This window comes from Rhyacophila brunnea, unplaced genomic scaffold, assembly GCF_057557595.1.
Source record: "Rhyacophila brunnea isolate RB1 unplaced genomic scaffold, BYU_Rbru_1.0 scaffold_21, whole genome shotgun sequence".
Lineage (NCBI taxonomy): Eukaryota > Metazoa > Arthropoda > Insecta > Trichoptera > Rhyacophilidae > Rhyacophila > Rhyacophila brunnea.
In genome coordinates, this window is record NW_028232871.1 from 4,120,730 (window position 1) to 4,142,545 (window position 21,816).

The 21,816-nt window shown below is 33.8% G+C and overlaps 1 protein-coding gene across 1 annotated transcript in view; it reads left to right on the plus strand.

The window, feature by feature from the left end:
• The window catches only part of Atf3 (Activating transcription factor 3), a 174,355-nt gene extending 164,124 nt beyond the window's left edge, over nucleotides 1-10,231 (plus strand). The window contains exons 3-6 of the mRNA XM_085948739.1: nucleotides 1,872-1,958; nucleotides 4,014-4,187; nucleotides 5,762-5,920; nucleotides 8,041-10,231. Of these exons, the coding sequence (XP_085804865.1) occupies nucleotides 1,872-1,958; nucleotides 4,014-4,187; nucleotides 5,762-5,920; nucleotides 8,041-8,598 (978 nt within the window). The 3' untranslated portion in view covers nucleotides 8,599-10,231. The remainder of the gene's footprint in view (nucleotides 1-1,871; nucleotides 1,959-4,013; nucleotides 4,188-5,761; nucleotides 5,921-8,040) is intronic.
• The last annotated feature ends 11,585 nt before the right edge of the window (nucleotides 10,232-21,816 follow it).

Here is a 21,816-nt window from a genome sequence, read left to right on the forward strand (position 1 = left end):
AAGTGTTTAGGATTATTGACTGCTTATTTACTCATTGTGACAGATTGTCTTTTTATACGCCCTGCAAATTGGCAAATAAATGTCATTGCAGTAGTGTGAAGTTCTCTGCAAATGAACCAGCAATGCGAAATCATTTATAGCCAATTTAATCAGTGGACCAGTGGTCTTTTTTTGCTTTAATTTCATACATTTAGGCTCCATCCCTCTAGATTCTAGAAGGAGGTTTCCAACATCTTTGGTAAAGACAATAGCTACTAACAGAATGATTTACTGATGAACAAAATTTTCTCTGTGCGAATAAATATTGTATTTTTGAGGCGGATGCCAAAATTAATATTATTTCACGGTGGTTTGTTAGCTTTTTTCGGGATCTTCTAAAATCTACAAAAATATCAATTTTCTCCATCAACAGTTTTCTTCCTCGAGTCAGTAAACTGTCAATTAGGGGAAGCTTTTCGTTGTTAATTTCTTCGGATGATGTATAAAATAAAAATAAAGTTGACTTGTAATTTTATCAAGTCATTTTGACAATAAATTATATCATCCACTAGGTATTGTTGACAAATACCTATGTAGAGATATAAATCGTCTTTCGTTCTCCTAAAATCATTATTCATGTAAATATTGTAATAATATATTGTATACGAGTGCTTAGAATGAAAGCTCATATTTTCTATTAATCAAGTTTGGGTATGACAGTTTTACACAGGAATCAAAAAGAGGTTTCTATGGTTCCATAGAAACCTTTTTTGAATGAAGAACAGTTTTAATATAGTGTTCATTTTGTTCACGCCCAGTCGTATACCTAATATTGGTATCGACTGGATATGAGGAACAGGTAAAAAAAATAATAATGTTGGTCGAAACAAATCAACACAATTATAGCTTTTTCCGCAGACATGTTAATTTTATTCATACTTTATAAATTAAATAATTAGTCTAATCTAGTTTTTTTAAATGTTCTTTTAATGGACGGAAAAGAAACATTACTCAAAGCACACACGTACTACAACCATAATATATTATATTTATGTGTACTTAACAGTCTTAACACAGTGGAAAGGTTTTTTTTATTACTGTGCAAATTTATTATATATTTTTGTCCTTGAATGAAGTGGACTCATATTGGATTTAATCACTTAATTTATTACTTAAAAAGGCTTGTTAAGAATATGGCATAAAGCCCATTGACGCAGCGAGTGCGGCGCTCGCGCAAAATTTCTACAAGTGGCGCGTAAATCATCAAAAATACAACGTAATCAAATACGCCAGCGCCCACTGGACTTAACGATGCCTTGCGCCCCGCCTGCCGCATGAGTCACCGTTTTTCGCTTCTCGGCGATACGATTTAATGAAAATACAAAGAAGTCCATTCATTGAACACGGCTACCAAAATTACGCTGCTTGAGGCGTCGTCGATCGACGGGCCAAAAGCAATTATTTAATAACAGAGAACCCATTGTTTTATTTTATTCCGTGTCATTATATTTCGCTGGTTGAATAATGTCGTCGTAAATATTTATTACAAGCCCTGAAATAATATAATATTTTTATTGTTTTGTTATGAGAGACGCTGTAAAAATAATTGTTTTGTGCTGCTTGGGCCGCTTATTACATAGGTGAAGGGTAATGCGCGGCGAGAGACGTGTGATTATGGTTATGAATACGCCGACTTCGCCCGCTCGACGCGTTCTGTGGGCACCATCACTATGATTGTAGGAACAATATTTTTCTTGATAATATTATGGTAGCCAGCTTAAAAAAAATATTTTATTTTATAACAGCCTGATTATGACGAAAATGATATATTAAAAAATATTAAAATATTTAACTTGTGATTAATTGTTTATTTTTATTTTTTGCATTTTCAGGGTGGCAGTGGAAATGACTCAACATCAAATTCTAGCGGATCACCACTCGGCTCCCCTGCTACCGGTTCAACACCCAGTATTCAAAAGGTAATACTAAATATTATCCATCTCTTAAAAATGTTTAATTATTAGGTATCATCATCAGCCGGGGTCAATCCACTGCTGGATGAAGGCCTCCCCAAGCTTTCTCCAACTCTCTCGGTCCTGCGTCGTTCGCTGCCACGTATTTCCGCCGAACTTTACCAGTTCGTCAATCCAGCGGCTTTTAGGGCGGCCCTGTGGCCGTTTCATGCCCCTTGTGTACCACTGGATGACGGCATTTGTCCAGCGGTCGTCTTTTCGGCGAGCAATGTGCCCCGCCCATCTCCATTTCAGCTGTTTGGCAACGTCTATTACATCGCGTACTCCTGTCTGCTTCCTAACCCATTCGATGCCCAATATACACCTCTCCATGCCTCGCTGTGTGACTCTTAGCCTTTGGACATCTCTCGTGTTGAGGGTCCACGTCTCGCAGCCATACGTGAGCACGGGTAGCACACATTGGTTGAACACCCTACACTTAAGACATAATGGTAGGTCACTCTTGAAGATACTATTCAGACGTCCGAAAGCACTCCATCCCAGCTTTGTTCTTCGAGCAATTTCATCGTGCATGCTTCCGTCTATGGACACCTGCTGTCCGAGATAGACGTAGCTGCTGACTTGCTCGAGTTGGGTGCCATAAATACAGATAATCGCAGGGTCCGAAAAACAGTTCCTCATCACTTTTGTCTTTGAGACATTTATCTTTAGACCGACCATTTGACTGACATCCGCGAGTTCTTGCATTCTACCTTGGAGGTCTTTCGGGTCTTGTGAGAGTATAGTTAGGTATAATAATCATTATTCATGTTAAATTTGACAATGTGACCTATATATTATTATACCCAATTACTCTGAAATGCCGAATGCGACAAATATTATCATGCATCACAGAACCTTGTGGGGTCAGACTGCGCCGAATTGGCATAGCCACCGCCATCTTTAGATTAATAAAGCCTGAACATAACTTTTTGCACAAGTAACGAGTGGTCCACTGTCATACTATTTATTGATAACGTACTCTCAAGCAGAGTTTGGTATTCTATAATAACTGAAGAGTATAAATTAGTTATTAGTTATTGTCTTTTAGAATCGACTGTCAGATTGACAAACGTCCTAGTGTATTATGATATTATTATACACAGAAGAAGTTTACTTACTTCGATCGTCACTTCCAATTATTACTAACACATAACCACTAAATCAGATGAACTCCAAGGTCTCCAAGATACGTTAAAATAATCTGAAACTAAGAATACTCTGACAAGTGAACACGACAGACGCGTCAGTATACACAATGACAGGCAATGACAGGTCATCTATAGACAACGGGAGGGGCGAAAAGTAGGACCAGTCGTGTAATGTATCGGCTTCCTTCTTCAGTGGGCAATGGCATAGCGCATAATTTTATTCCCACCCCTGAGGGGGTAAGATATAATAAAAATCGTCCCTTCCCTTTTTTTAAATATAGCACTATACCATTGTCTAATAGATCCTTTAAAACCCTTTCACGCATCTCATTATGTAATGACATCCACTTAATTAACCGGTCTTCAGGGATTAAGCTGAAACCGGCTTCTGGTATTCATAACTATCAGTTTTATTATACGTAATTATTATGTTTCTGTATGTACAAATTAGCTAAGTGTAAGAATTATAAGAAAGATTACCGATGGTGAGCTGGTTGAATTCCAAAAAGGCAAGCGATACCTATGAATGTACGGTGGATACATATCAATAACTGCACTTTGGATGTCTTCAAATAAAAATTGTTCTGCGCCAAAACCTTCATTATTGGACCTGACCTACATGACGTGATTAACCTAAAAAACAGGAGTTTGGGATATTATTTAACTAGTTTACACACATTTGTGTTAACCACTTTTTTTTTTTTTACTAGATTCAATGTTTGTCTAGCACGTTCTTCTGTGGTGCGACCACATTGTGTAGATCGCTCTTGTTGCAGTGCTGTAGTATAAGGGATGGACTGTACAAATCATGACGAATTGTCAAGTGTGCTACTCCTTATACTTGATTTTAATGTTTGTTTTTTCATTTCAGACATGCTCCGAACTGATAAAGGCTGGCCTGAAATTGTCGATCGAATCGAAACGCAAGTCGTCGGGCAGTGAGTCGCTGGACGGCATCCCCTGCACAAAGAAACTCAAGAAGGAGGAGCCCTACTGCAGCGACGATGATGACTATGATGATGCTTACATGTCCAGATGTGATGGGGTATGTCCACAATGGTTTATGTTTGAACAACTACTTCCCTATCTACTCGATTGTAATAAAAAACATCTTTCTAAATGTTTCCACCCACAGTGCGCAGGTTGATCGCAGGGGACACGTTTTGGATATGGTCACGACTAGGGATTCCAATCCCGGGCTATTTTTGATACCTATGAATCCCGGGATTGATAAACATAATCCCGGGATTGATAAACATAATCCCGGGATTTCGGGATTGATCATATTTATCAATTTTTATGGAAAATAAAATAAAAGCGAAAATAAAACAGAAAAAATACTTTTAATAAAAAATAACTACATTAGAAATAAACTGAATTTGAATGAAGTTCGATTTATACCCATGTGTAGGTTGCCGATTCATTTTATTTTTTCACATGAATTATTAAAAATGAGAAAGATTGGAAGAAAACAATGCTACGCACTTTTAACAAAGTAATTCTACCATGATATCATACGTTTTACGGCAGTTTCATATTTGGCTGACTAATTAGATTTATGATGCGGAAAAGCCATAAGTACGCCATGATTATTTGCTTTACTATTTTAAATCTCGCTAATCCATTCATTATGTCTTTACTATCAGAGACAGCAATCTCATATTAAATTCACATTATTATTTATATTACAATATTATTTACTCCATTAAACTTGTGTATTTCCAAAATTGGACGTATACAATATTAACAATAAATGTCTTAAATAGTATAAATTATACTAGATTTATTTTTGACCGATTTTATCAATGTTATTTGTAAATATAAAAATTTTATATTACCAAAGGAAAAAAATGCCAATCCCGGGACCAGTCCCAGGATCCCGGGATTGTCAAATTGTAACAGAATTTTGGCTCGGGATTGTATTCCCTAGTCACGACACATGAAATTTTATAATGAACGGGGATTTACAAAAAATATATGAAAACACTTATTTAATAAACTAGATATCGAAATATAAGTAATATAACTTAGCAATCAACTGAAAAAATAATACTTATTTTGTTCTGCTCGGATCGTAAATATACGATTCCACGCATTATCATGATTGTTAGCCCCATTAATTCCTTTATTATCTTATTTACCCTGTCATGCTCCAGCCTCAGAATATATAGCAAGTACAAGGCCCCGCCATTTCTCTCGGTCCAGTACCACCTCCTGCGCTTCTTGCCATGTAGAACACTGTTGTAGCATCGGAACAAAGGGTACAGTTACAATGAAAGAATTCGTGAGCCTGTGTCACAAGGGGCCGTGCAGGTTCCGGAGTACATGCCCCACTCATGTGAACCGTCTCTTCTTCGAAATTCTATTTTTAGTTTCGGTTTGTCATTCAATTTGAAGCCATCTGTCGGCCTATAGCGTCGTGGGTCCCAGGTTCGAATCCTGGCTCTGACAAGTACACTAATTGTATTTTAATTTGTGTCAGAGTCAGAGTATGGAACTAATAGGTTAAGCAAGTGGCTGACATCCATTTCTCGTAAAATCAAAATCTGTTAATACAAACTTTCCACCCTGTGGAGGCACAGTGAAATTTGTTACTTATAATTTTTTGTGTTGTTTCAGCTAACACCTGAAGATGAAGAAAGGCGTCGCAGGAGAAGAGAACGGAACAAGATAGCGGCGACAAAGTGCCGGCTGAAGAAGCGGGAGAGGACAGTTAACCTGGTCACCGAATCTGAGGTCTTGGAAACTCAAAATATCGATCTCAAATCACAAATACATGTAAGTTAAATCCCAAATTTAAATTTTTCGGTGACGTCACTAACAGATATGTTAATGAGGTGGTTGCTGGAGAAACAATCCATTCAAAAGTACCTAAAAAGAGTTAATGATTGAATGTGTCATATTCAAACAGTGTTATGATCCTCATAAAAATATACTATATACCAGAGGTGGCGAACCTATGGCACGCAGGTTGATTTTGCATGGCACACGTTTGAAGAGAGAAAATAACCTATAATAATAAATAACAGATCGTATTGTATAAAAAATAGCAGGCAAATACTCTTCAAGAATAAGGATTACGTTTAATGTAAATATATAATTGCATGGGTCGATCCTTATAACTATAATATTATTGCACTAACCTAATCAGGTGGCGGAGAATGCCGCGCCGCAAACCTCTAATTGTGATTGATTTACAATGCTTGAGACCACTGTAGCGATTCTGGTGTCAATTTATTTGTAAAGAATCAAACTAATTAATACATTAACAAACAATTTCAATTCTACCAAAAAAAATACTGCACCAAACAAGAAACAAAAACTTGGTGAAGCCTAGTAGTAGTAATTCTGGCAGACCGTTTCAAAATTGGTGGACTGAAAAAAAGTGATAAAGCTATTATAAATATGTGTGCTATGTTCTGTGAGTGGTATCTAGAACATCATCATTAAATAATTACAAGATAAAATGAACTTTTTATATACAACGTTTTTAAATTCTGTTGAAACAAACTTTGTACTTGACATGTCGTATTGATTTCCATAATAACGCACGTATACATTAATAGTTTAGTTGCAAGGACCCCAGACCCCCTAGCAACCAATAATGGTGTCGAAATAACTTTTCATACAAAACAGAATTAACTGAAAATGAATTCAATTCTGCTTAAAGATGGCTAAAAGTATTAAAAAAATACATTGGCATCGTGTTCTTATATTCCAAAAGTTTCAAATGTCTAGCTAGTCGGGAAGTTAGTTAAAAATTGATTGCAAGATTTGTACCGGACAAAGAACCACCGGACAAATAAGAATACGAGCTAAGAAAAACGTTGTAAAAATTATGAGGTTCTAGATATAATATTTAAAAAATAATTGAATTTTTAAAACTGATTTTTGCCCATGAAAAACTGCTCGGCACGTCAGACAGCCGAAAAATAATATTTAGGAAATTTCGGCACGGGTACATAAAAAGGTTCGCCATCCCTGCTATATACCATTTACGACTTTGCTAAATTTTAAATGGTTTCATGTTTCATGGTTTGTTTCTTCTTGTGCAATTTGTCCACCGACTACCTCAATTATTATTGTTCGAATATAATTTTTTATTGGTTTAACATTGGTTTTATCTTCTTTGTATTGTATTTTCAAATTAGAACAATATCCAAAATAAAATTGGATAACGTCAACAATTTATTATGTTGTTGTAAATAATTTTTTCCTATACTTTTGGTTGGATTTGGAAGTTATTGGATATCGTCATTGAAACTACAAAAATGTGTAACTCTATTTTAATCAAAAATTGACTTTGAATGCCATCTAATCTACCCATCTTGCAAATTATATTGTAATCCCAAAAAAATTGTTAGATTGTTAGTTAAATCATAGATGATTTAACTAACAATCACTTTTATTATATTATATTTTGTATACGAAACGATAATGTTTTTTGTCTCTCCTGTAAAGTAGTGTTTTTGGAGTTACACAATTTTCTAGTTTCAACGACGATATGTGGACTTAGAAAATGTGGTTACATGTAAATTGTAGGTAAAACATTTCACCGTTGGAGACCGTGTACTATACGGTCTCCAATTTTATTAGATTCAATATGAACAATAATAATTCAATTTTCATAGCTGATTTTGGCAAAATTCATGAATTCTAGAATGAAAACCTAACCTAACCTAACAGATAATCCAGTAAGTATATCGGCTATTTTCAAAATCTATTTGCTGCTGGCTTCCTGTAAAGTGTAAACCGAAAAGAACCGTCTTTTATTTAGACATGAATTTTATGTGAAGTGTGATATGGCGAACTGCATACGTACAAGTTTTTGGACACGTATAAATATATGCTTCATTTGGTATCAACATGTGTACTAATTGGAATTTTTGCATTTTCAGGAATTGGAAGCAGAACGACGACAACTAGCAGAAATGTTAACTCTCCACACGTCGTCGTGCATAAAGAGTAATTCCATCCAGACCTCATCACCGACCACACCGTACAATCCGATCCAACCTCCATATGACTCTCCGACCGGTTACCCGGTCAGCGCAACACCCTTTGAACCGAACTCCCCATATATCCGCCCGGAATCAGCCAATGTCTTGGCCTCCAGCTACACCTGCGATCTAGAAAACCCGCCACCTTCAAACTACAACCAACCCGTAGACACCCTCGACATGCCGCCATATTCTGTACAGCAACCCGACAACTACATGCGACAGGCGGAGACGCCTACCTACATTACCGGCGATCTTTACCCCAAAAACGGGCTTATGATCGTGGAATCTCCAGAAAATGAATACGTGGACACGATGCAGTTTGAAAATCAAGATATGAACGGATACCAATACAATAATCACCAGAATTCGTCACAGCAATGCGCTCACGTCAACAATGGTGGTACGCGGCAGAAGTTCAGAAACCCCGCCATGGACAACGGCTGCATGGCTTAGGCTACCATCGATCCTTGGACAGATTTTGATGCAAACATGACAAATATATTGACAATGAAGTACTATTCTCGACGTGAAGTAATCAATATTCTTTCCGAGGACTGTTTTGACATTTGCTTCTGATCTCAGCTCCTGCCTTTTTCAAAATCTCCGGAGCCCAGAACCTGATTAAAATTTCAGGGCTCTTATTAATACTCTACGTGCCTTTGAGGACACTTGTCACAATAATCTTTGTTTCCGCACTTAGAAATGAATCGTTAAACGTTCAGTCTATAGCAATAATGTCTACACCTTGTAATATTCTGTAGAGTTTATAAAAATAACTACACGTGGCACTAAAATGTTCTGCTTATCATTTATAGACCTGGAACCAGTCAACAAGTTTATTTCAACCTATTTTCTCTTAGTATTATCAAAATCAGCAAACTGAACTATGCAAACAATTCCACCTAAGTGACATATTCAGTTTAAAATGAAAACATTATTTCAGCGTGTTTTTAACGAGTTTATTGCAAACAGTCGACTCAATGTGCTTTTTAAAAGTGGGGCTTCTGAATTGAAAATCGGTAATACCATTTTCAACGGTATACGAAGTTTACGCCTTAGGTTTAAATACATTTTCTGAATGTATGTTGCGAAAATGTGGGTCCAATAGCTTTTACGCACGTATATATATTATTATTTTTAAATGTAAAACGATGAAACTTGCAGGTGCGTTTTGAATTTTGTTGATAAATATTCTAAAATTTGCCTGTGTATTTTAAGCTTTAATTTTATGTATGAACAAACGAAAGTACATCATTCCGTGTTGTTGGAAATAATTATATTGCTAATTTTTGTACCTATATAATATTTATTTTAATTTAAACATCGTGAATATTTTTATACTCCCAACGTATTGTTACCTACCATTTATTCCTGACACATTTTATTGAACCGTTGATACTAACATAGAAAATAGATACCATCAACACACTCTGCAAACCTCCTATGTCCGAATTACAGAATATGAAAATTGGTCTATTTCCAAATACTGGCGAGTCTACAATTCAATGTTTGTAATAAATAAAATATTTTTGTGTTTCAAACCCAAAATAGTTGGTATTAATGACAGTTTCTTTATCCATCGTCTTATATTTTAAAATTATAACACTATGCCCAGTTTTCATTGGATATATCGATATTTGTTTTGTATCATTTTGATTAATTAGGGTCATTACCTACCTTTTAAAAATTTTATTTCTGTATTTTGGAAGTTATAAATCATTATACATAATATGTATGTATGTAAATATTTTTTGTTAGATTTTGAGTATAATATTATGTGTTATCTGGTATCAAAATTGTTCAAATCCATTATGTTTTTCATCTACGTAAGCCATATGAAACCTTTGTTTAGTATCTACAAAAATAATTTATCAAAGTTGAATAAATCCAATGCAATTCCATGAAAAAATATTTTACATACATTTTTTATGGTAATTCAACTTTGATAAATAATTTTTGTAGATACCAAACCAAAGTATCATAGAGCTTACTTGGATGAAAAACATGATTTGATTAATTTTGATACCAAACACATACCTATGTGGATTTATCGGTTTTTGGAAATAGTGGCGTTATATAACTGTTTAAAATTAAAAAAAATGTTTGCTTCAGATTCTTAAAAGATCTATTGATAATTATTAAAACTATCTTTCATCGTTCTGTACAATCAAATTGAATCAAGTCACTTTACTTAAAAAATGGACTTAGCAGGTTTGAATAGTATGTTGATTTTAAGTATAAGGCATATGCCAAAATCAGGCAATTTATTATGTTAACCTGTTTTACTTGTTTCATAATCTGTATAATATCCTCAACGGTAGATCAGGCGGATGAGGAGCACTGTCTCCCAACGGTTGTGAAGGCGGAAGAAGGTGAATACTTATGAAATATGAATTATATATCTGTATTACCAGGACATAAGCGTTGTGAAAAGAAAGCGTCAGGTTATCCATTTTATCACACATGTCAATCACGCACTTGACAATTTTTATCCTTAGGGGGAGATGTCATTAATTTCATTATGTGTTAATTGTTATAAATATATTTTTTTAAATCGAATAAAATATGAAAATTATATTTCTGTATTTATATATATATAATATATGAGAATGTGTGTGATAATGGCTGACGGTTCTTTAAATCGTAACTTTTTTTGTATTATTGATTCTTCTAATATTTTAATTTCATTTCGCTTATAGCAGGCAGTAGAAGCCCATAAGACATACCTTGTCAATCACTTTGAATGTTTTCCTATGGAAAATGTTCTGTTTTTAACTGTTTCTGTCGTATAAAAAAGTGTCTTTCACTTTTGTCGAATGGCGCTGCTGGATGTGAGTTTATTTTCCTCATAGAGTATAACACTTTATTTGGAAAATGAATGCTAATTTTATTTTCCTATTACATAGCTGCCTTGTTACATTGCTAGCTTAACTATTTAGATGAGAAACTATTTTATTTTTGTCATGTCACAAAAATATACAGAAGTTTCTCAGAACGTAATACTTTGTGATGACTTTTATACTGTCTGCCTATTATTTGTTCAAATAATGTGGCCTGTTATGTAACTATAATAATAATAATCATTCATTAATATAATATTTTGTCTTTGTTCTTTAGAGTTGTTCAGAATAAGTTAGGAGGAATGTATTTGGATTTGGACATTTTTCTCACGTCTATATTAATATTGCTATCATTCCGAGAGCAATTAATTATTATCTAGAACCCTTCACTCTTTCTTTTCTGCTCTAAAATCCAAAGGCAAAAAGAAATGATTTTAATTCACGACAATAACACTGCCCACATACTAACACTTAGTTATTACAGAAAATTCAATATTAATCATGAACTGCAGATAGCTTCTATCTCCACTTAAATCTGATCTCTATTTTACTGATTGCTTATTTGACAAAACTTCTATTTCCAAATTACCGAACTTTTTAGCAACTAATATCGATGCCATTCTAGCAAATATTACTATTAGAAACATATTTTTAATATACTTAGCATGAAAGATTAAAGGTCTGTCAAGTCAATTGTTTTTGGTATGTTTGCTCTCTAGATTGCTTAGGTTCTTCGGCATTTTGTCCCTATTTCGGCTAATGGGTGACAGTAAACAAAAGCTTAGCGTCAATTAATGTAAAATGAATTTATGCACCGAGATCGTAACTTCAAAATGTAACTACATATCGATAATAAAGAAAAGACATTGCTAAATAATAGATCTATTGAAAACGTGAATTAGAATGCAGTTCACTCCTGATTTTGTTGTATTTTTTGCATTAATATATTTTATCCTTTACTTAAAATGAATTATTTACATATTTAAGAGAATATTTACAATATTATATACATGCTGAAGATCTGTTTATTCATTATATCAATTAGCAGTAGTCATGTAATTTCTAGTCTGCAAAGATATTTATGATTACATTAAACAAACTGTATTTTTATAAAGATTTTTTATATGAAAGAGTATTGGAAAATTCCTTACAATTTGTGTACCATTTAACTATTTACAAGCCATATATTATTATTTTGTAATGAATTGTCTTTGACTGCTAGCTGTCATTAGCAACATCTCGAATGAATGAACGAATTTATCTAAAAATAATGATAGATAGCTATATTGATGAAATGTACTTTTCTCCCCCAAAGATGTAGTCTAAATTGTGATCCTATAACTGTTTTCGTGATCTTGAATATCTATCAAATTCAGCCAAAATTATAAATGTAAATTGCAATAAAAATTTACAGTCCGTGTATCAAACGAACTTTAACTAACGATAGAAATGTAAAATTTTTATTGACATTCCTTATATGTCATAAGCACAATCAATTTTTTTTTTGATTGATTTAGATTGCATCTTTGATAAATGGAAAGTTTTGAATCTGTTGTGCCTCATAGGTTAAAAATAATACTGCCCTGATTGAATGTTTTGTAAATATTTCCAATGAAAATCAAGTCCGACTCCGATGAGTCTCAGAATACAAACCTGTATATTATTATTTATATACACAATCCTATGCTAATAAAATGTAAATACTTTATTATATTGCAGACAATATACAGACATGCTTACATCATATATAAAAAAGAACTCATAATGTGGAAAGAAACTTTTTTTGTTATTTAAGGTTATTGGTTTCAGAGTTGGTTGTACTTAGATATACCATCATAAATCAGGTGTTCAAATTTGGAACTAAGCTCAACACAGTCAAATGTCAAATGGTAGCATGTGGCGCCTTCACTCAGTGGACAATTTATACTGGTGGATGTATAGTACCTTTCCATTGTGTTCATTAACCAACAAATTCAGCTCCTTTTGCCACTAAAATAATATGAAACCAGAATGTTGGTTGCAAATTCTCAGTTCAGTTATATTTACCAAATTTTAAACTGCTTATCTAAAATAATTTTATTTAATGCATTTTTGTTAATTTTATTTCGCCATTCACTTTTTTACTGTTTGGTAAAAAATCTATTCGCATTCTTAAATGGTCTCAGAAGTTTTGTGTTATTAAACGGTGGTTCACGGAGGAAGCTGATTTTGAAACCGATAGCCTCATTTATTTGACTGTTTAGAGTTGGGTATGTTTACAACTGTTTTGGGTAATTATATTAATCCATCATGTGAAGAGAATATTCAAACGGTTTTAAAGCCTGATAAAATCCGTGTATGGCGTGAATATGTTGATAAGTCTAAAAACATGAATTCTCAGGGCAGCTATTTGTACTTTTGGTTTGGCTTTCTATGGTAAATCAGATTATATGTTTTTAAATTTTAGTAAAATGTTTTAAATTCTTAACTAACTGAAATTTAAAAATATTCCTGATTTACCACAGAATAACAACCATACAAATATCTGCCCTGAGAATTGATGTTTTTAAACTTATTCAACATATTATTCATGCCATACACGGAAATAAACTTGAACTGTCAAGTTAACAAAATAGTTTATTTCTAAATGACAGATTAATATTTATTTTACATTTCTGACAATGCTTCCGATTTTACAGTCAATTGGGATATATATTAGTGCCGGATGGTTGGGTGGCCCTGTTATGTTTAAAAATAAAAAATTGCGATTTATACAGAATGCCCTATTCCCAAGGTGCCACAAAACTATTCACGGTACTTGCTATATACAGTTATTTAGGTGTAAAGCTAATATTTATAGTATTTACAGAAATTCAGATTTTTATTAAAACATAATTTAAGTGAACACGTTAATCATCAAGTCATTTGTATAAGATGTGAAATGCTTTATATTTTTTATAGCTGCCTTCTTTCTAATTTTGTAAATAACCTGTACATAACACAAGAATAAATTATTTTAATATGTGGGGAGTTAAAAATATTACAAAAATCTTTCGTTTAAAATTAAAACACTCGTTAAATGATCGATTTTTAATTTACTTAAATTTCTTAGTACCTATTATGTGTATGTTTTCAGTCTTATTACGTTATTTAAAATTGACATTATTCAAGTCAAAGTTACCTCTATTGGCTTTAAAGTATTTTAATTAAGGAAAGTTTACCTCAAAATATTTGCCTGTCAGCTTATTTCAAGTACCTGTCAATGAAACATAATTCTTTTGTTTCAAAATTTAAATGATGTACTCCGTGTTATGCAGAAATGATTGTTAAAAATATATCAGGAGAATATATTATTCATACAAAATAATCTGTCTGTTTTATTCTATAAACATCTGGATCTTCAACCCGGGGTATCTTGGCCTCCTCCAAAAAACATACCCAATCCCAAGTTCCCTCCAATTTTTTATTTCCAAGTGTTATTTATTTACTGTCTTTAGAGTGCAAAGATCTGTAGGACTATTATAGTCTATACACTATATGGCATTATCATGTTACAGAAGCAACCCTACATCAAGCATGCCCACTGCCCTACATTATGGACTTATGAATTTTTTACTTTGGTAGGTGTCACTAGGAATCATTTATACTGTTGACACAATATTAATTTAGTACCTGTCAGTGGTGAAGGGTGGAGGTAAGCTGTGCCATCCGACATAAAAAGTGCATACTAATCTTTGTCAGTTTTACAAATTGCAGATGGTATTGGTTAGATTTTAAAATTCAATTAAACCCTGCCTAACGCAAACCATAACAGATATTCTTCTATCGACCAAATATCTAAAATAATGCGATTAAATCACACATGTTTAAATACAACTGCTGGAACAGGATTGCTGAAGTCAACAAACTAAATACGTAAGTATGTTGAATGCAGTGACGTCCCGTGGGGGTAGGCAGATTGAGCGTCGCTTGGGGGCGGCAGTCACTTGAAGGGCGGCAAATCGAGGAGAATCATTAGGTATATTATATAGAAATAGGTACCTAAACTTAGTAAGTACCTAATAATGAAAATATCCTTCGATTACAAAAAAAACAGCTCACTGGTTGGAAACAAAATGTATTAAGAATTAACATAAAAAGTTTAACAGGACTGTAATTTTTTTGTCGGTTTCGCGATGTCTAGTTTACTTCTGTTGTCCTTAGATGTCACGTCCTTGATGACCAGCAATGACACTTACAGATTTGCGAATTATATTTTACATTATAGATAGGTACATAGGTACTTACCTAGCTCAGGTGTTTTGAAAGTTGTCAGGTGTATTTTTTAATGTATCTGAAACCGTGGACTCGCAATATTGTTTATTGACGTAGAGATGAAGGAGAGCATTTAAATTGGATTTAGTGGTATACATTTTGTTGTAATGTATCCATACAAAACATTTCTTAAATATTGGGGTCATGTAAGGATGATAAAAAATACTGTATAAAAATGTGGCGGCATTTTGTCTAGGGACGTCACTGGTTGAATGTAGTGTTCAGCATATTACTGTGATGCAGGAGTATATTGACTACAGAGCAGAGTAGCAAAGGGTAGATGTAGGCTGTGGAGATCCAACATAAATAGTGCACACCAAACTTTGTCAGTCACACGTTTATTTGTTTTTATTGAGTTAATACAAATTGCAGATGGTGTTTATAAAATACTGATACCGCCTAAACCATGGTATCCTTAGAGGATCCGAGGCCATGAGGCCTGAACTATCATTGGGCGGATTCATGCAGACATGAGCAGATCGACTACGACACAGAAATTTCTAGCCCGTAAGCTTAGATGCATGAAAATTTATAGTCACCCTTTTGCAGCTTCAACAAATAGAATCATTCTAGCCCTTAATGTATGTAAAATCCTGCATTCTTTATACCTACATTAATTCTAGAAGCAAGCCCAGTAAAACCTAGCGTCATTATAAATTTCATACTTAGTCAATTTTAAAAATACTTACAAGCAAGCTGTAATTTTAAAGCCAATAAATAGCAAACGATTTTGTAGTTACTTATATAACTTAAAACAATCGTCAGCACAACACTTTAGATGCCTAAAATAATAATTATTAATATCATTTTTTAATATTATTTATTACATTAGCCTTCATCCAATTTTGACCAATATTAAAATTTGTATACTTATATAAATATTGGAAGCAAAGTTCTCAGCCATACAATGTACCTAATACCTAGTATATTTTTAGTCTTAACTCTAAACTGATTTGAGATTATTTTGTAAAAATGTCTTTGTACCTAGCAAAGAAATACACAGCCCCTTTTCAAAGCATGTACCTAGAAAAGGCCTGGTTGACTATTTCTGTGGTGAGCAGTGGCGGCCGGTGGTTACCAAAATTGCTTTCATAGGGGTTGCACTAAAAACTTTCTTACCTTATATAAAAAGAAGATCAATTCGGCGTTGTTTCTGCTTAGCGAACACCTCAATCACTTTCTCATTAAAGTCTGGAACTGATTGTTTTCTCGATGCTTAACTTCTTCTTATTGTGCCATCCCCTAGCGGAGGTCGGCCACCATCAAGGCGATCTTGTTTTTGTCGTCTGCTACCCGGAACAGTTCGGTGGAGCTGCACTCGTACCAATCACGGAGGTTCTTAAGCCACGAAATGCGGCGCCGTCATCTGCTAAGCTTCCCATTGATCTTTCCTTGAATGACAAGTTGGGGAATGCTGTATTTTTGTCCTCTCATAATGTGGCCGAGGTATTGTAGTTTCCTGGTTGATACTACGTAGAACTTCTCGGTCTTTCCCCATTCAATTGAGAACTTCAACATTTGTCACCCGGTCAGTCCAAGGAATTTTGAGGATGCGTCTATACAGCCACATCTCGAAAGCTTCAAGTCTCCGTGACATCTCTTGGTTTAGCGTCCATTCTTCCATATCTGTGATGCTTAACACAGATGGACAATTACAGGAGGACCTCGACTTTCGCACATAATTGGTTCCTGAAAGTGTGTGCAAATGTCAAATGTTCAAAAGTAGAGGGAAGTAAAAAAAAAATGAAATTGTGTGTATTTTAAAATATTTATTTATCAAGTAAATATAAGATGTTTAAGAGGCGTTTAAGAGACATGTTTAAGTGGGGTTTACGGGTATTTCCCTTAAAAAGTTATCGAGAGTTGATTGTTTGCTACTCTTCTTTTTCTTATTTTAAATGGTAAATTATTAACTTTACAATATTGCTTAACTGCTGGCACGAAATGTAAAGTGAACCAATCTTTAAATATAAACGCACTAACCCAGGCTTTTTTATTTGATTAGCAAATGACTGGAAGCAATTCTTTATCTTTCCCTTTCAATGCTCTGCTTGATAAATTAACATTGGCACCAATTTTAAATCACCAGCTAAGTTTCCACCAAGAAGCAATGTCAATCGGTTTTTAGAAGGTTTATGCCCAGGGGCAACTGATTCTTCCTTAGGTAAGAATGTATGACTAGGCATTTTTTTTCCAAAATAAACCTGTCTCATCTACATTAAATATTTGGCTAGAGGAATATTCACCATCTTCAATAATTTTGGATGAGGAAATAAATTCTTTTGCAGCATCTTTATCGGCATTAGCCGATTCTCCAGTGAATTTGATATTATGAAAAAAATACCTCATTTTAAAATTGTCAAACCAACCGTTACTTGCTTGAAAAATCGTGTTAGAATCTTCTTTTAATCTAGCCTTCCATCTTTGTGCAAACTTAAGAGCCTTCGCTTGAATAATTGAAATACTCAGAGGGACATCTTTTTGATGTTGGTCATCGATCTATGATGACAAAGATTTTTCCATTTCATCCATAACTATGCCGTGTTTTTTGGAAACAATCTTTAAAGATATATTTCCACAATTATCACAACATATCGTAAACCTGTTTGTAAGTATCATACGAACGTCTGATTGATGCAAAAGATTCACAGCTATCAGAACGTCTAATAATTTCCATCTTTGTCTCGATCGTGTGAAGTTTATGAATCCTTGATTTCTTTTTGTTCGTATCAACATTGCAGTTTTTTCGTTTCTCACTCACTAAACCTATCCTTGCTAGCTCACAAGCAAAGTGATGGGTGTGAGCAGGATGCAAGTGATGCAAGAAATGCACTTGCTTGTGAGCGAGTGAGAGGGGGATATCTTTACCCCACAGCACGACGTTTTAGAAAAACGATTTTTGCGAAGTGCAAAATAGCGAACAGTGCGAAAGTCAAACGTTCGAAAGTCGAGGTCCGCCTGTAAGTCTGTCCTGGTTCATGGTATTTCTTGAAAACGATTTAACTCTTTTAAGGTTTGAAAAACACCTTTCACTTTCCACAGATGTCATCGGAATTGTACAAATGATTTTTAAATGTTTAGTACATTGGGAAAATGATGTTATTAAATTATTATTATAAAACAATTATTCGTCACCGTTCAGGCAAAAGTCACCAACCCTAAAAACATGGTTTTGAGATATCGCAATTTGAAAGTTTGAAAATGCAGGAAAAATCAGATTTTAATGTTTTATCTACATTAAATTATTTTCTCATGTCTTCTTAATAATTGCTTTAATGTAATTTTACTTTTTGATGCTAATTAAAACATCTGGAAGGTTGTGAAGGAGGCAAGGTAGCTCAATTATGGTTTGGTGGCTTTTGCTTGTTAATAATCTGAACAATGTTAGCCAAAAGAAGGATCAGTAAAACTCACCATCCATAGTATAGTGACTTTTGCTTGTATATTTATAACGAAGGATTTTTTTTTTTATATAGTCAATAATGTCTATTCACCTATAATGACTTTTGCTTGTTAAGATTTTATCGAAAGTCATTTAGTGAAAAACAAATAATTCGGATTTAAGCAAAATTTTACTAACTAATGTACCGTGGTGAGTTTTGCATCTTAAAGAACATAATTTTACGCTTCGGGTGACATACTCAACTCAAAACTGCCATTTTCAGGGTTGTTGACTTTTGCCTGAACGGTGACGTATTGTAAAATAGCTATAGCACCATCCGCGTTTTTAAAATCGTCCCTATTGTAAATAACTGATAGTTCATGTTTAAGTTTAAATATATCCAAAAAGTCATATGATTCTAGGGTCATTTTAAAATCATTATCAGGAAAATTAATCCTGTATCCTTCAAAATGTTCACAATAAAAAAGTTTCGCCGCTAGCAAATATTTATTATATTCAAGCCTATCTTTCATTTGGATTAATATTAAATCACACACAACTTTACACATTTCTCTCTTTTTCTTGGTCGTGCACTCATGGCTGAGGATCGTGATCACATTTAAATTTCGCCATCCTTTGAGCGACCAAGCGAGCGACACATTTCTATATTGTTAAATTTTATTCTTTTACTGGGAGGCTCGGATAAACTTTTAAGGGAACTTTTAACATTATTAACAGACACTTCAAAATCACAAATAAAACGTTTTATCAATACGGAGTCCAAGTTTCGAGATTGCAATTGTTTAAATAAAATGTCACAATGAGGCATTATCCGCCGAAAAAATGATAGCCAAAACATGAAATGTTCATCTGTGAGATACCGCAGAAGCATATCTGCTTGATTTATTGTATTGCTATCATTTTCACTGTTTAATATTGCTTCCATACACTCCTTAAGTGGTTCGTAATATATGTAAACGGTGTCGAACAGTTTTAATGTTAAAATTCCACATCGTTTGTGGGGCTGATGGAATTTTTTTCTTCACGATCTCAGATAGAAATTTTACTCGTTTCGGGGACCGTGAAAAAAATTTGGGAAACGCTTGTAGATTGGCATAAAAATTCTGCACTGGCTTGTGTTTTGTTACACTTTTTTGAGTTATTAAATTTAGTTGATATGCATAACAGTGTACATGAGGAAATCTTTCTCTTATTTTGGATTGCACACTGTTGATTTTACCGCTCATTACAGATGCACATCGTAGCACTGCGCGATTAATTTATTTGGAGATATATTTAAATAAGTCAATTCTTCTAAAATTGCTGCTGACGCACAATCTTTAGCACAGTGTGATTTTGGTGTTAAATATTTCCAAAAGCGCTCATAAACATTTCCTTTCCATTCATAACGAATTATTAATACCATTTGCATTACCGTTGACACATCTGTAGTCTCATCAGCTTGTATTGACAAAAATTCAGATGCAGAGATTTGGTTCTTTACCTCATCCCGATAGACTTCAAAAATATCATTTTGTATTGTTTTTGACGTTCCCTTAAAAACAGTAGATTCTTTCAAATGAGTCTGCATTACAGTGTCAATCTCAGCAATAAAATCAATCAGTCCACGGAATACAACTCGATTTAATGAATCTTCAGTTTCATCGTGACCGCGTAGAGCTAATACAAATGCACCACAAAATTTTATACATTCAATTAACTTTGATAAAATATACCGATTGTTTTCAACATTTGTATTAAATTGTTTAGTTTCAGCACGATACGCAGAATCCAATTATTGTCTTATATCAACCGAACCCAGAATCGATAAATTTATTAAATTATCTAGATGTTTCTGTGAAAAATCATGTTTTTTAACCTTCTCGCCAAAGTTTGTTAAATCATCAGGAGCATATGATTCATTTGACACAATCATCTATGTCCGAATAAACAAATATATCACCAATTCTTATTATTTGCGAATGCATTGAAAATATTTCTGTTTCGAAGATTTCAGAGAGCCATTTCAATTAAAATTTATCGCAGGATTCCTTCTTAATGATCGCATTTGAAATATCACATCCTATCCTTTTTGACATTTTTATGAGTCGAAGAATTGTGCATGTGATCATTTCGTGCATTCGAGCAAAACTAAAATCTAGCAAGGGAAACTTTCTTTTACAATATTTTTGTGTGAGGACTGTGCGGGAGATGAAAACATGTGTGCGGACACATTTTGGTAAGTGTGCGCGCACACACTCGCACACCTTACAGCAGTGGTTTCCAAATTTTATGTTGCTACGCGTCCCTTTTCAAAAAATTTAATCTTGGCCCCCCCCCTTTATTTCATTAAATAATAATACAGACACCTTTTTAAATAGTCAAAAATGTACTAATACAAAAATGAAAAAAATATTGCAACGCACAACCACATATGTATTATAAAATACTGTGAAAAGTGCATTAGCAAACTAACCAAGAACTCAGTAAATAGATTTTTGTTTGCTTGCAGAAATCATTTAAAAGTGGAAACATGGTGAACTTATTTTTTTTGTAATTTTGATTTCCAAAGCTCCAATTTTTTATGAATGCCTTCACTTTGTCTTTTTAAATAAGTGAATGCATTAGTGGTCCTTGCATTGATTTATTCACTCATTTTTTAAATTTCAACCAAATAGACAAGTTTAACAACAAAATTATCATTCCTAAACAAATTTCAACATTATGATTTAACCCTTTTATTTCATTTTTTCACGAGATAGCCAGCGCGCTTCACAATAGTATGGATATAAGTGAGGTATTATAAAATTAGTCTCCATATTTTCAGACAGGTTTGTAAACAACCTTAATAGGACAGTTTTTTTGTGTGGTTTATAACTAGCGGCCGTTTTATAAAATATGCATTTGCAAACTGCAAACCTGTGGTTACATTAATTGTGTTGAACTTTTCGCGCCTCCCTTTGGAACACTCCGCGCCTCCCAGTTTGGAAATCATTGTCCTACACAATAATTAACAAATTCTTTTAGTTTACATTTAATTAAAATAATAATGCGAATCCGCCATGCAAGTACCAATTATTGCTTGCGTGAAAATTCAGAAACTTTTGATCATTTTTGAACCATGCATGCAGTCTTGCAACTTGCACGTTAATATGT